This window comes from Anoplophora glabripennis, unplaced genomic scaffold (genome assembly GCF_000390285.2).
Source record: "Anoplophora glabripennis isolate ALB-LARVAE unplaced genomic scaffold, Agla_2.0 scaffold632, whole genome shotgun sequence".
In the NCBI taxonomy this organism is placed as follows: Eukaryota; Metazoa; Arthropoda; class Insecta; order Coleoptera; family Cerambycidae; genus Anoplophora; species Anoplophora glabripennis.
In genome coordinates, this window is record NW_019416761.1 from 82,558 (window position 1) to 98,986 (window position 16,429).

Here is a 16,429-nt window from a genome sequence, read left to right on the forward strand (position 1 = left end):
TATCTATTTCACAACAAAAAGAAGTTTTACTTGGATTATTTAACTGTGTTTGTAGATAAAAATACTCTGGATTTTGAGTGTTGTGAGAAATAAGAAATCCCCTAAAGATTTTCGAGATAATAATTGATAGTAAAAACAGAAATAAAAAAGAATGTGTATTATTTATAATGGTATATTAAAAGAAAATTGTGTTTTTCTATCATAAACGGTGGATATTTAAAAATACATTTAATTACCGTATATTTCTTTAAAACTGAATGGTTAATATTTTTACTATATTATTTTTTCAAATGTCTATCAATGTTATACAAATATTTTTATCGTTTACTTATTTTAGACTTGTCAGATTCAATTAAAACCTGAGTTTTTTAAATGACAAAAAAAAATATTTATTGAAATGAAAGCATCGTGTACATTATTTATACTGTTGAATTGTAAATGAAAATGTTTGTGAGACGTCGTTTGAACTATAAAAATTTCTTTTTTAATTAGTGAGTTGAAGAAATGTTATCTTGAAATATTAAATAAAATTGGCAACAATAAATATTTGTGTTAATATATTCCTTTGTTACAAACTTGTAAAATCCATTTATAATTTTGAATGTCAGTATCTACCTGTTTTGCACGTTCCATAAGACTTGGGGGAGTATGTATGTATGTTGATTTTCGTATATTTCGTCACGTATATTGTAGTCATTAGTGTAGTGTAACATAGTATTTAGCAGCCAGGGCCACGTAATCATATCTTCGAAGAAGAGCCTTTGGAAGGCACCTCACATCAAATATTTCTTTTAAGAACAGTCACACTCTTGTTATATTGTTTTGTGTATAGACATAGGATTAAGTACGTACATATATTTGTTTACGTGACTGCGAAACATTTCCAGGAGATGTAAGAAAATAATATAGTTTACTGTTTTTTGTACTGCCAATTTCCTCGTGTGTTGAGATTATATTTTACTACTAAAAAGTTAATGTGGTAGTGATGACAGAAAATCTTCGATAATGGCACACGTTTCACAATTTTATAAGTCGCACTCGCGAAGGACATTCGGGTTTTAATCACTGTAATATCCGGTCGCTTCCGGGGTTGAAGTTGATGGGTTCTGTATAGTCACATAGCAGGTATATGCTCGCTGGTATAGTAGCCAAACTTGGAGATGATAAGTACCTGTCTCGATTGGAAGGTTCGATTTACAGATCCTAGAATTAACAGGATCGATTATGCACGATCGAAACAGTAGAGAGTCTTTAAGGCTCGTTTCAAAATATGAGGGGCCACGTACCCTCCCGTTGAACGTACCTTTCTTCTTGGGAAAAGATCTACACAAAATCTTCAGAAAACCAAAGAATACGATGTAAAACGGCCTCAGCTAGCGTGATTTACACAAATTGGTGCATATAAAGTTGAAAATTTCCGTTTTTCGTACAATCAAAGGGTGGCCGCCATCTTGTGATATCAAAGTGACGTTAGTCACGGCGCTGTCATCGGCTGTCATAAACTCGCAAAATTTTTTGTCGAAGGGTTTTATACCATCGCTTACGACCTTCTGGGGCTACTGTGAGGGCCGAATATAATTTTTCGCGGAAAGGAAAAGGTGTCGTGACGTCAGTCGTGAAGAATTCGGCCGCGAAAACTCCGCGATCGTCTCGTAAGAGCCGCGGAAATTAAGTTCTCTTTTCACCTGACTAAAGAGACGCCCATGGCTAAATGCACAAATTTTATGTCGCTAATGCCGGTCTTAAATTTAGTTACATTTGACCTAAAAAAAGTTGACGGAGATATGAAAGAGTGAAATCGTCGCGGCGCGCCGTCGAAGAGGCGTTTCGGGGGGCCAAATGGGGCCTCGTCGGTCCTCGGGCGCGGTCCGTACGCCCTGAGAAAAGCCAGGGCTTGGTTCTCGCGCAGGAAGCGGTGGGCCGCAGAGCGAGGAAAAAAAATTATCGCGACGCGAAAACGGCGATTTCGGAGAAATAAACCGGGCATTAGCAGAAAGACGGGTATTTCGAGGGATTTGACGGTGCAGAGTCTTTTTGAAGAGCAAATTTCGGCGTTGCGGAGTAGAAAATTCACCGCGAAACTACGCCCGACGGAGGAAGAAAGGACGAAAGTCGGGCGTAGTAGCGAAGATAACCGCAAATTCGCCCTGTAAAAAAAGTTTTTGCTATGGAAAATCGACCCTCCGAGTGACATTTGGAGGCGTTCCCGGTATGTTCTACGTGCGTTGCACACGAAAGATAGGCCGCGCCCCTCGAGGAACCCCGGAAAAACTTACAAATTCTCCGGGAAGGCGTCGAGTAGTCGCGTTCTAAATACGACGTTGGGACGCGGGAAGGACGTCGCGGCCCCCGAAAAGAGCCTTGTTAGTCCAAGTCGACGCTCTTTGGGGGCGGGTGTGCGACGCGAGCGGAGCTATCAGCAATTAATAGTAATTGACTAGAAACGTAGGCAAGTCGGCTTCGCCCACTTGACGTTTCTCTCGGGCCTTCGGCCCGAGAGAAACCCATGCTACGCGCCCCATGTGCTCCGCTTCGCGGAGCACTCTCTTGCGCGTATGTTTTTTAAATCATCACACCATCATCCACATTACCATCATCTACATCACCATGATCCACAGCACCATCGCATCATCTACATCACCATCATCTACATCACTATCATCCACATCGCCATCATCTACATAACATAATCTTCAGCACTATAATCTCCAGCACTATCATCTACATCGCCATCATCTACATCGCTATCATCTACATCACCATAATTGCATCATCATCTACAGCACCGTCATCTACATTACCATCATCAACATCACCATAATCTGCATCGCTATTATCTACATCACCATCATCTACATCTCCATCATCAACATCTACATCGTCATCATCTACATCACTGTTATCTATATCGCCATGATCTACATCAGCATCATCTACATCACCATAATCTACATCGCCATCATCTACACCACCATCATGTACATCGCCATCATCTACAGCTTCATCATCTACATCACCATAATTTACAGCACCATCATCTACATCATCTACGTCACCATCATCTACAGCACCATCATCTACATCACCATCATCTACATTACTATCATCCACATCGTCATCATCTACATCACCCTCATCTACGTCTATATCGCCATCATCGACATCATCTACATCTACACCACCATCATTTATACCACCATAATCTACATCACCATCATCTACATCGCCATTATCTACATCGCCACCATCTACAGCACCATCATCTACATCATGTAAATTTCTAAAATATACAGAAGCCTCTGGCCCGATAATTCTGACCTGGGTCAATTTATGTAGAACATCCAGTACATGGATTTTCAAAGAAAACGTCTGATTAGTAACTATATAAATTTTCATCAAGCGATTTCAATAAATAATGTAGGAAAGTAGGTAGTGAAATGAGAAAAAAATCCTTGTCCGCCTGTTTCATTTTTAGTTCATGCCAGACAGCAATGAGGGCGCTAGGCTGTTCTACTATATGTTTACTTAGCAGATCTAATATAGTGCTATATCTATGGTCTAGTTGGTTTGTCACGATTCGATGTAAGCATTACAGTCTACCCGGCTAACCTCAAATCTTTTATATCATGATAAAAGATATTTTGTGGCTATCAGTTGTCACTGTTGTCAGTAATTTTAATTTATATTTGACTGCAAAATTGACCTATTTTGGAGTGTTTGGTTTATAAAATAATATGGAAATTTGTAGTTGATGTGTAATTAATATATTAGTAAAAACTGATGGAATCAAAGCTGAAAGGTATGTATACAAATAAACAAATGTTGTCTTAGAATACAATTACAGAAAAATGTTTCTTTTAGATGCTGTTCTTTAAGCAATGCTGGATTCTTTAAACAATGCTGGAAATTGGACATTCAGGGGGTCTTGCTGAATAAGTAAAACATTAATTGCGAAGTTAAACGGAAAAATATTTTTTTTTGTAAATAAAAATACTGTGGATTCTTGAGTGTTGTGAGAAATAAGAAATCCCCCAAATATAATGTATTGTAAATCCATCATAAATGGTAATGGGTTAAAATTTCAATGTTATGAAGTTAAATGGAAGATATAAAAAAATGTTTTAATGCAGTTGACATGTGATAGCAGAAAATAAGGTTTTGTATTTAAAATTAATGTTATTAGTACAGAAATGCCAGTACAGTAGATACCTAATGCAGTATTTATTCAGATGTATGTATTATTGGTAATATTAAATTTAATAAAAAATAATGTGTTTTATTTGTAATGATTGATTGTGAAAGAAAATTGTATTTTTCTGTGACAGCAGTGGATATTTAAAAATACATAACTATATACTTACAGTATATTTATTTAAATCTGAATGGTTAATGTTTTTACTATATTATGTTTTTTCAAATCTACAAATATTTTTATCGTTTATACTACTATTTTTCAAATGATTAAAAAACTTTTATTGAACTATCTTCCAAAATTTGTTAACTACAAAATTGTATTTATTATACATATGTAAAAATGAACATACATTTGTATATTTTATATAATATGCTGGGAGTGTAACTACACATAATGTCATATTATACGGGGTAGGAAAGTACCGATGGTCTATCTGAAGTTACGTGAGAGCGATAAAATAAGCCATAGAAACCCATGCGATAGAGAAGGATGGCTATAATGAAGGCTTCTCTTTGTCACCGCCCGTTTCGCCCTTCCACAAATAAGATCCACTTCTTATTTGTGGAAGGGCGAAATGGCCGTTGACTATTAGATGCCTATTAGATGGCCTATTATAGCCATCCTTGTCTATCACATGGATTTCTATGGCTTACTTTATCGCTCTCACGTAACTTCTGATAGACCATCGTTACTTTCCTACACTGTATATGTAACGTATAGTGGAAGATCAACAAAGATGTCTTATTTAAATCGATCAAAATTTTTTGAAGAATTTTCCTAAGCAGGTATTTTCTCCATTTGTTTTAATAACTTTTTAACTTGTTTTACATATGTACCTAACTGAACAATTTTTTTATAAAATGAAATTAATGTAATGTAGTTTGAAATAACTTTATTTGCCATAGTTTTCTTAGAATTAGTGTAGTTAGTGTTAGATAATAATGATATATCCCTGTTGTGAAAAATAGACAACATGAACAAAAAAAGACTAAGTTTTTGAGACAGGTCCCGTATCAATGAAATCTTTAACCTTAAGGAACATTTCACAATTTTATAACCTGCACTCGCGAAAATCACTTGTTCTTTAATCACTTTAACTGGTGGCTTCCTGGGGGCCCAAAATTTATAGAGGAATTTTCCAAAGCAGGTATTTTCTCAATTTGTTTTAATAACTTTTTAACTTGTTTTACGTATGTACCCAAGTGATTTTTTTTTTATAAAATGAAATAAATGTAATGTAGTTTGAAATAACTTTATTTGCCATAGTTTTCTGGGAATTAGTGCAGTTGAAGCTACTACATGGAAGGCGAGAATGGTTAAATAATAATCACATATCCCTGTTGTGAAAAATAAACAACTTGAACAAAAAAAGACTAAGTTTTTGAGATAGGTCCCGTATCAATGAAATCTTTCACCTCAAGGAACATTTCACAAATTTATAACCTACACTAGCGAAAAACACTTGTCCTTTAATCACTTTAACTGGTGGCTTCCTTGGTAGAAGTGTAGGTAATGTAATGGTGGATTCTTGTAAAACACAAAACTTCCACACTGCATAGTTGTAACTGGAAAACTAAAATTTATGTTAGATTCTACCAATGGCCGGGTAAAAAAATATATATACTATACCTGCAGAAAGGGTTTTTGCAAGACATCTCGGAGCAGATTCTTATTTGTATTCTGAGCAAACTTGAAAGTAGCTTTTCTCAATACACAGGTTTATTTTACTCGACAGATGACAGGACTTGACAGATGGGGGTCGATTCGACAATCGTCAGTGATCGAAAACGTAGAGATAAATGTTTAAGGTTTGTTAGGTTTGTTTGTTTAGACATATCGCAGTGCAACGTAATCTTCGAAGGGGTTATAATTTTTTTGAAGGAATGGGTAAAGGCTCTGTTAAAACTTCTAGTGTTTTTACCGGTCCAAGTTGGAAGAATGTATTTAACCGACAATTCAGGTCACAAAGCAAACGTGGGGCCACGTACCTCATGGGAACGCCTGTTAAACGTAATTTTCCTTTTGTGGAAAAAAAAACCTGCGACAGGTTCAGAGACACATCGGAAACAATAGAAATCGTCCCACTTTAGCTTCTTTTACACAAACCGCCGCACGAAAGTTGAAAATTTTCAATTTTCCTAGGACGAACGGAATGGCGGCCATCTTGTGACATTAAACTGACAGTCTGACATTGGTTCAGAGACTTGCGAACTTTTCATTTTAAGAGTTAAATATAATCACTTAGAACCTGTTGGAACTGTTGTGGGGGGCGAATATAATTTTTTTCGGAAAGCTCGAGGTATGGGAATGTCGTCCATACATAATTGGACAGGGGGAACTGCACGAATGTCTCGTAAACGCCGGGAAAAGTACGTACTCTTTTCAGATGGCCGAAGAGACGCCCATGGTTGAATGCACAAATTTTGTATCGCTAATACCGGTCTTAAATTTTGTTACATTCGACCTAAAAAAAGTTGATGGAGATATAGAAGAGAGAGATCGTCGCGACGCGTCGCCGGAAAAGCGTCTCGGGGGGCCAACGCGGACTTCCTCAGTCCTCGGGCGCGGTCCGTACGCCGAGAGAAAGGCCAGGGCTTCGTCCTCGCGCAGAAAGCGAAGGCCGATCGAGCGAGGGAAAAAAATTATGCCGTCGCGAAAACGGCGTTTTTGCCGAAATAATTCGGGCTTTATGAAATAATCGGGGTCTGGCGAGAGAGACGCGAGATGCAGACCCCTTTTGAAAAGCCAATTTCGGCGTTAAAAAGTAAAACATACGCCGCAAAAATAGGCCCGAGACGCTCGGAAAGGACGAAACTTTCGCGTAAAAGCGGAAGGAAGTCCCGATCCCTCCCGGGAAAAAAGCCCTCGGTCGGAGAAATCGACCCCTAAACGCTTCCGATGGAGGGCGTTTCCGAGTATATGCGTCTCACTTCCCCGCTAAATGCCGCGGTCGGTCGCGCGGACCCCCCGAAAGACCGAAAATTGACTGGGAAGAGGGCAAAAAATCGCCGTCGAAATACGACGTTCGGATGAAGAAACAAAGGCGAGGGGCTTCGCCCCCCGCGGCGCGCTTAGGAGCCTTAGTGCAAAATGGCCCTTTTTCGGGGGCGGGCGTGCGAGCGAGTGCCCACCACGCTTTAATATATATGATATTTGTTTAGGTTTTATGAGAAATGTCTTCCTAAGGTTTATCGACAGAATCCAGAAGCACCCTTCCGAAAAATCAATTTTGCCATGAAACTACAAGAGTTAGGAAAAAAGTGAATGTAGACTTTTTGTTAATAACAAACTGTTCTATCTAAAAACAGCATCATTTTTTATTTTCAGTAGGGCTGGATTATTTTTTTTTATAATTTAATGAGTCTGAGTCCCCATAACTCCGCCACTGGTTGCTTGCGGGACTTCTACTTCTATGGAATGGTATCTTCTAAGAAGATGTGTCATGCCAAATTTGGCTTAAATAGCCTTCATTTAGAAGTTATTTAAAAAATTCGAATTTTTTAAAAAATCTTTAACGCCCTATATTTTGAAAATGAAGAAAAAGTTTAGATAAATTTGGAACGAATACACTGAAGATGAATTTTTCGAGACACAACGTCTGAATCGGGTTCGGTCTGAGGCAGTACAGTATTGGGGGCCACGAAGGCCTGCAAAAAATGTAATAAAATTTCTAGAGTTGTATTTAAAAAAATGAAGTTGATGATGGTCCTGGAGAGACAAAACGTTACATATAAAAATTGAATTATGCCATTCGATAGAGGGCAAAAAGTGGCCATGAGAGTGTTCTTCTTTTTTCAATATCACCTCAAACAAGGCTGAAATCAAACAAAAACGGATTTCCAAAATTTCGTTTTTTTTTCAAATATTTCGAAAATTATGTTAGCCTTGATTTTTTAGAGGCATAATGTTGGTTCGTTGATTACGCAACTTTGCCCCCATTGAAGCTACTTCGTACCTCTTACTGTTTCCGAGATCACTGTAGTGAGAAGCGAATTTGTAACAGCCTGTATATAACAACAATGAGATGTGTGAAATTTTCAGTAGTCGTAATAGGCCGATAAGGCTTTATATTTTGATGAGATCTTGATAGTTAGAAAAATCATCGAAATCGGAGCCATAGAAGCCGAGATACTGAACGCCAAACCGCGCACGATCTTCAATTTCTATAATTCATCTCCTCCCCCTGGTTTTGCGGCTCAAATGGTCAGCTTAGCGATATTCGTTGAATTTTCATACAGAAAACACACGTACGATAATATTTATAAAAGCACATATGGAAAGTTCTTGAAAAAACCTACTAAATTTAATTTTTGTTGTTACATTATATGCATAGTTTTGCAGCTAACACCTGTTGACTTTAACACTCGATCTCGGAACTTATACGAACGATTTGAACGTTCATTTTTTCAAGTTCAGCGTCTTTCCGAGAACCGTTTTTTAGTTCTTTGATATATTTCCCAACCTGCAAAACCGTTTAAAGTATTTGCTTATAGTCAAAATTTTCGAACTTTTAAAATCGCTCCAAAAATTATTTAAAAAAAAAAAAGAAAATTGATATAACGATTCTATATTTATGATAGTTAAGGGGTCCAAGTAATTATAAAAAAAATCAGCCCCAATTAAAATGCCTAACTTTAACCCCAGCATTGACGCAAAAGGATAACGACATTTCGCGCAGAAATTTAGTAGCAAATTGTCCAATGCCAAAACTAACAGACCGATTTCTCGCCGCCATTTATCCGATTATGTTCCATATTTTGTTTTTATATGAAAATAAAGGCATATTACTACTACTATTATTATTATCATTATCATTATCATTATCATTAGGATTACGATTACTATTACTATTACTAGTATTATTATTATTACTTTAACTATTACTATTACTAGTATTATTANTTATGATTATTATGATTATTATGATTATTATGATTATTATGATTATTATGATTATTATGATTATTATGATTATTATGATTATTATGATTATTATGATTATTATGATTATTATGATTATTATGATTATTATGATTATTATGATTATTATGATTATTATGATTATTATGATTATTATGATTATTATGATTATTATGATTATTATGATTATTATGATTATTATGATTATTATGATTATTATGATTATTATGATTATTATGATTATTATGATTATTATGATTATTATGATTATTATGATTATTATGATTATTATGATTATTATGATTATTATGATTATTATGATTATTATGATTATTATGATTATTATGATTATTATGATTATTATGATTATTATGATTATTATGATTATTATGATTATTATGATTATTATGATTATTATGATTATTATGATTATTATGATTATTATGATTATTATGATTATTATGATTATTATGATTATTATGATTATTATGATTATTATGATTATTATGATTATTATGATTATTATGATTATTATGATTATTATGATTATTATGATTATTATGATTATTATGATTATTATGATTATTATGATTATTATGATTATTATGATTATTATGATTATTATGATTATTATGATTATTATGATTATTATGATTATTATGATTATTATGATTATTATGATTATTATGATTATTATGATTATTATGATTATTATGATTATTATGATTATTATGATTATTATGATTATTATGATTATTATGATTATTATGATTATTATGATTATTATGATTATTATGATTATTATGATTATTATGATTATTATGATTATTATGATTATTATGATTATTATGATTATTATGATTATTATGATTATTATGATTATTATGATTATTATGATTATTATGATTATTATGATTATTATGATTATTATGATTATTATGATTATTATGATTATTATGATTATTATGATTATTATGATTATTATGATTATTATGATTATTATGATTATTATGATTATTATGATTATTATGATTATTATGATTATTATGATTATTATGATTATTATGATTATTATGATTATTATGATTATTATGATTATTATGATTATTATGATTATTATGATTATTATGATTATTATGATTATTATGATTATTATGATTATTATGATTATTATGATTATTATGATTATTATGATTATTATGATTATTATGATTATTATGATTATTATGATTATTATGATTATTATGATTATTATGATTATTATGATTATTATGATTATTATGATTATTATGATTATTATGATTATTATGATTATTATGATTATTATGATTATTATGATTATTATGATTATTATGATTATTATGATTATTATGATTATTATGATTATTATGATTATTATGATTATTATGATTATTATGATTATTATGATTATTATGATTATTATGATTATTATGATTATTATGATTATTATGATTATTATGATTATTATGATTATTATGATTATTATGATTATTATGATTATTATGATTATTATGATTATTATGATTATTATGATTATTATGATTATTATGATTATTATGATTATTATGATTATTATGATTATTATGATTATTATGATTATTATGATTATTATGATTATTATGATTATTATGATTATTATGATTATTATGATTATTATGATTATTATGATTATTATGATTATTATGATTATTATGATTATTATGATTATTATGATTATTATGATTATTATGATTATTATGATTATTATGATTATTATGATTATTATGATTATTATGATTATTATGATTATTATGATTATTATGATTATTATGATTATTATGATTATTATGATTATTATGATTATTATGATTATTATGATTATTATGATTATTATGATTATTATGATTATTATGATTATTATGATTATTATGATTATTATGATTATTATGATTATTATGATTATTATGATTATTATGATTATTATGATTATTATGATTATTATGATTATTATGATTATTATGATTATTATGATTATTATGATTATTATGATTATTATGATTATTATGATTATTATGATTATTATGATTATTATGATTATTATGATTATTATGATTATTATGATTATTATGATTATTATGATTATTATGATTATTATGATTATTATGATTATTATGATTATTATGATTATTATGATTATTATGATTATTATGATTATTATGATTATTATGATTATTATGATTATTATTATTATTATGATTATTATGATTATTATGATGATTATGATTATTATGATTATTATGATTATTATGATTATTATTATTATTATTATTATTATTATTATTATTATTATTATTAATTATGTGGATCGGGTTGTAGGAATTTGTTTTATAATACTTTAAAGTAGGTACTTACATTTCTAGTCGAATTTGACAATTTCTTACCTGTCAGTTGAACGCTTCAAAATTATCTCGATTTTCATCACTTTCTTACGCTGTTTTGGTTATCTAGCAACAAAAATATAATACGCACGGGTATCCAAACAATTCTATCTTATAGCAAATTTCATAACAATTTTGGGTTTTTTCCGTAAACTGCATATTTAAAAAGTTACATTGGAAAATGTGAGAAAAAACACGCCTTTTTTGGGAATTTTTGCAGTTTTTAATTTTTCCTGCAAATAGCACAACTTTTTTTCTGGCGCAAACTTATATTTTCATTGTAAATACAGGGTGGGCCATTAGTGTGAGAAAGTAAAATTACTCCCTTGTTATTCATAATACAGAAAAAAAGTTTATATAAAAGTTGTACAGAATCAAAAAACCTAAAGGACAAAGTTAATTTGAAACATACAGGGCAATGAGTAAAAACCGGATACGCCAAATATTATATTTTTTAAATGGAACACCCTGTATATTTTTAAACATGGATTTCTGAGAAAATTCTATATATGGCAATATAGACAATTTAACTTTTTAGTGCGGGGTTACCAAGTTATGTAGAAAATTCTTCGAATTTTGGAAAAAACATGACTTCGAAGAAGTTGTATTAACTTTCAACTACTAACACTTGGAGCAAAAATATTTGACAGAGTTTTAGGCAAATGATAGGCAAAGACTCCTATTTTAGCTAATATCGATAATTTATACAGGGCATTTTTTAAAATAAGATCATTTTTAGAAAGTTTAAACTTGATTTTCTGAAATTTTTCAAATGGAACAGCCTGTATTTTATTGTTCTAGTTTATTCACATATCAGCCTACTTCAACTTTTATTAAGTATGTTCTACACCTAAAGTTGTTTGTTTTTAAGATATAGCAAAATATCTGGAAAAACTAATTTTTATTATTTTCGGTCGCACGAAATGGCTTTGGAAAAAACTGTCACATTGTGTCAACTTGTCAATTTATAATTTATCATTCCATTGTGAGTTAATTTTATTAGTTAGTATACTATCTGTGCTGTATTTTCTCTTTTCGGGTAAATATATTTATAGGATTGATTCGAATAATGAAATGAATTGCTTGTGGTTAGTAGTGGACTGTATCTTTATTTGTTATGTATTACAGAAAATAAAACGTGTCACTTTGACACTTCATAGCTAACATAGATATTTCAACATAGACCGCCGGCCTTGAAATACTATGACGGCTTTCAATTTTCAATAATAAAGAAATTTACAATATCATTTAATACTAAGTAGACATGGTTACATTAGTTGTTAATTTAAAGAGTTAACCAACAAATTCATGTCTGTTCATTTGTCGCACCTTTATCAGTAACTTCTAGCGGAAGTTTACATATTTTTGTGATTGCGCGTTTCACAACACCGTTTGTCGTTTGAACACTCGCTACACTCACAACCTCATCGTCACCAGGATGTAGTTGTGTAATCCTTCCTAAAGGCCAACACATGGGTGGAGTATTCTCGTTCTTTAGTAGTACCAAATCGCCTATCTGCAAATCATTGGACTTGTGAAACCTCCACTTTGGTCGTTGCTGTAAAGTTGACAGGTACTCGCAACTCCAACGCTTTCAAAAGTGTTGTACAATTTGCTGAATTCTTTGGTAATGCGATAGTCGGTTATCGGGAACATTTCGTATGTCACCGGACGACTAATTTTAGCTGTGGTAAAACACGGTAGAGAATTAGAATACCTTTCAAACGATGAGTCACTTAACCCTCCTTCCTTATTAAGATTTTTGGGGGGTTGCCCCCTGCCTAGGGATGTAGAATCTGTAACAATATGTAAAAAGATGTCCACCTTCGACCAAAAACGACCTGCCACGGCGTTTTTCAGAAAAATAATTCTCCGAGTTATTCGCTGTTTCGTTTAAAAAATTTAATATTTTAACCCTACCATGTTTATACTTATTTGAAATTAGTATTTATGTTTTCAATATTAAAGATAAATATCAAAAAAATGTCGATATCCGCCAAGTGAATACTAGAAATCAAGGTAATGTTATGCTCCTTTTGCACGTTTAAATATTACTTATAAATCTTACATTCTTACTTGGGTCCTAGAATCTTTAATAAATTGCCCCCAACGTGTTTAAAAATGAACTGAAGAACAGGAGAAAGTTTTCTGTTATATCTTCTATAATGTATCTCACTTTTACTGTCCCATGGCCTAGACTTACCTTTTTATTTATTACTCTTTGTTTGTATTGTTTTTCTATACAATGTAATTTAAAAAACTCCCTACGAAAAAAATGTCAATAATCAAAAGTTAATCAATCAATCAATCAAAAGTAGGTGGGGATGGGGTTAATCTAAAATAGGAACCTTAATTTTTTATTCGAATTCTACGGCTAAAAATACGTTAATATTTGTCTGAAACATTTTTTTCGATTCATGAGAGATGGCGATGTGAGGTGCAAGTGTTGAATTTATACTATTATGAGTTATTTTATTTCAAAGAAAAATTAAAACCATGACATCAGTGCTGGTGTATTACAACTTGAAATGAAAACAATGAAACAATGAAAATTAAGTGAAATTAAAATGAATCTAGCGAAAGCAATTAATATTAGAATTTTTTGCGAAAATATTCCATACGTGGGTACTGTCCACTCCATTATATAATAAAAACTTCTAATTTATTTTCCGTATTCCAGTGTATTATTTTTATAAACTAATAAAAAATAGACAAATGTTATACCTCCTGCAAATTTACTATGGTTTCAACGATACTTGCTTTTACTTGGGCTGAATTCAATGTTTTAGGTAATATTTTTTGTTGGGTATTTTTTTAAACATCCCTTACATTTTTACATCTACAAGGTGTAACTGAAATAAGTATTCAAAATTTCTGAGCTTGTAAAACAAGTCGAAAAATGACGAAAACATTAGTACAATTTTTGTCAGTGGCGGCTCCTAAGGGAGCTACGCTCTCCTAAAGGGGCAACAGTTTTTAATGCGTAACATCCAAACGGCTCGACATTAAGTCACGAAATTTTGGTGAGATATTAACCTTGACGTGCTTAATAAGTCTCATAAAATACATTTCAAAATTTGCTACAGGGGCGTGAGAAAATGCAGGACCCAGGGACAAATTTAATCATATCTTTTTTGTAGTCAATTTTTTCTAGTTCCTGACTCGAAAATATTGAAATTTGAAGTATTTAACATAAAAAAGGTCCTCTTGTTAAATTTCACTAGGATGTGCCGTTTTCCAGTAAAATCGATTTCAATCATTCCCAACGTGCTCCAAATTCAACTTTCATTACATAGCAAAATAAATTAATTGCAGTGTGCCATGGGGAAAACAACTAGTCTGACAGTTAACAGAAATGTCAAGTATTTTTAGTTTCAAATTTGTGTCATTTGAGTATTCGCAGTGCCGTTTTATAGTAAATAAAAATATCAAATAATTTAAAAATGCAACAGTATACATTTTCTGAGTATGTAGATATGCTTTTGACGTTAGGTGAATGTCATGGAAGCGCAAGAGCAGCCGCACAACGATACGGTGAAAAGTTCCCCAACAGAAATGTGCCCAATTACAAAACATTTCTTTGCACAGAAAGGCGTTTGCGAGAACGGGGTACGTTAAAAAGGAACAATTTTGAGAGAGGCAGGCGTAGAATAATTAGAAATGTCCTGAATGAGGAAAATATTTTAAATTTAGTTGAAGCTAACGCCACACTTAGTACAAGACGACTATCAGTTCAAAATAACATGTCTCATATGACAGTATGGAGGATAATGAGAGAACAACAATTGTATCCCTATCATTATAGACAGGCCCAAGACATTTTACCACAGGACAGGCCCATGCGCAGACAGTTTTGTCAGTTGGTTTTAGACAGGCAAGCCGAAGATCCGATGTTTCTATCGAATATTATTTTTACCGATGAAGCTACCTTTACCAGAAGCGGTGTTTTTAATATGCGCAATGAACATATGTGGGCCGAAGAAAATCCTAATGCTCGGAAGGTAACCCATTATCAGCATTCATTTAAAATAAATGTTTGGGCTGCCACATTAGGAAATAATCTATTTGGATATCACATCATGCCTGGAAATTTAACCGGAGCAATGTACCATCAATTTTTGTCTACTAGATTGTATGAATTTTTAGAGGATATTCCTTTGGTAAGACGAGGTTCCTTATGGTACATGCATGACGGCGCCCCTCCTCACTTCAACCGTCAATGTCGACAGTGGTTAAACGAGCACTTCCCAAATCGCTGGATTGGCCGAGGAAATGATGCTGCCATAAATTGGCCTCCACGGTCACCAGACCTCAACCCAATGGATTTTAACGTGTGGGGTCAAATGAAACAAAAAGTGTATTTCCAAGCTGTTGACAATGAGGAACAGTTGCGTCAGCGTATAGAAAATGCATTTAATGAACTCAATGTGGAGCACAAACTATACCGGAACCTATTTTCTTTGGAAAACAGGTTACGTGCGTGCATTAGGGCAAACGGCGGACATTTTGAAAGTTGAATCTAGTCTGTCTTCTTGACTAGGGCACATTTTCTGCTAAAGAAATTAAGATATTTGGTTAATTTGTTAAACTAAACTAAATGGTTTAAATCTGTTAAAATGTTACGTAAAAGTTTCAGCCGCTTACAATAGTTTAATAAATAATCTCATATGTATCTATTTTTTAGCTTTTATTTATATCACCATATTTTTATTTGTTACTATTAAGAGTGTTAAAAATATTTGACATTTCTGTTAACTGTCAGACTAGTTGTTTTCCCCATGGCACACTGCAATTAATTTATTTTGCTATGTAATGAAAGTTGAATTTGGAGCACGTTGGGAATGATTGAAATCGATTTTACTGGAAAACGGCACAT

At 32.2% G+C, this 16,429-nt stretch overlaps 1 protein-coding gene across 1 annotated transcript; it reads right to left on the reverse strand.

The window, feature by feature from the left end:
* Positions 1-2,751: 2,751 nt before the first annotated feature.
* On the reverse strand, positions 2,752-13,209 carry LOC108910457 (aspartate and glycine-rich protein-like). Its single transcript, XM_018715057.1, has 4 exons — positions 13,144-13,209; positions 12,883-13,069; positions 3,087-3,263; positions 2,752-2,948 (listed from the first exon to the last, which is right to left on the reverse strand). The coding sequence occupies exons 1-4, from the start codon at positions 13,207-13,209 to the stop codon at positions 2,752-2,754; spliced, it is 627 nt and encodes a 208-aa protein (XP_018570573.1).
* Between the last annotated feature and the right edge of the window lie 3,220 nt (positions 13,210-16,429).

Excerpts from the sequence above, each read along its gene's own strand:
- LOC108910457 (XM_018715057.1), bottom strand. The coding sequence starts at position 13,209 with ATGTTCCCGATAACCGACTATCGCATTACCAAAGAATTCAGCAAATTG. Across the intron at positions 13,070-13,143 it reads TGTACAACACTTTTGAAAGC|ATAGGCGATTTGGTACTACT; the intron begins GTTGGAGTTGCG and ends AATGATTTGCAG. Across the intron at positions 2,949-3,086 it reads TGATAGTAATGTAGATGATG|ATTATGGTGATGTAGATGAT; the intron begins GTGATGTAGATG and ends ATGGCGATGTAG.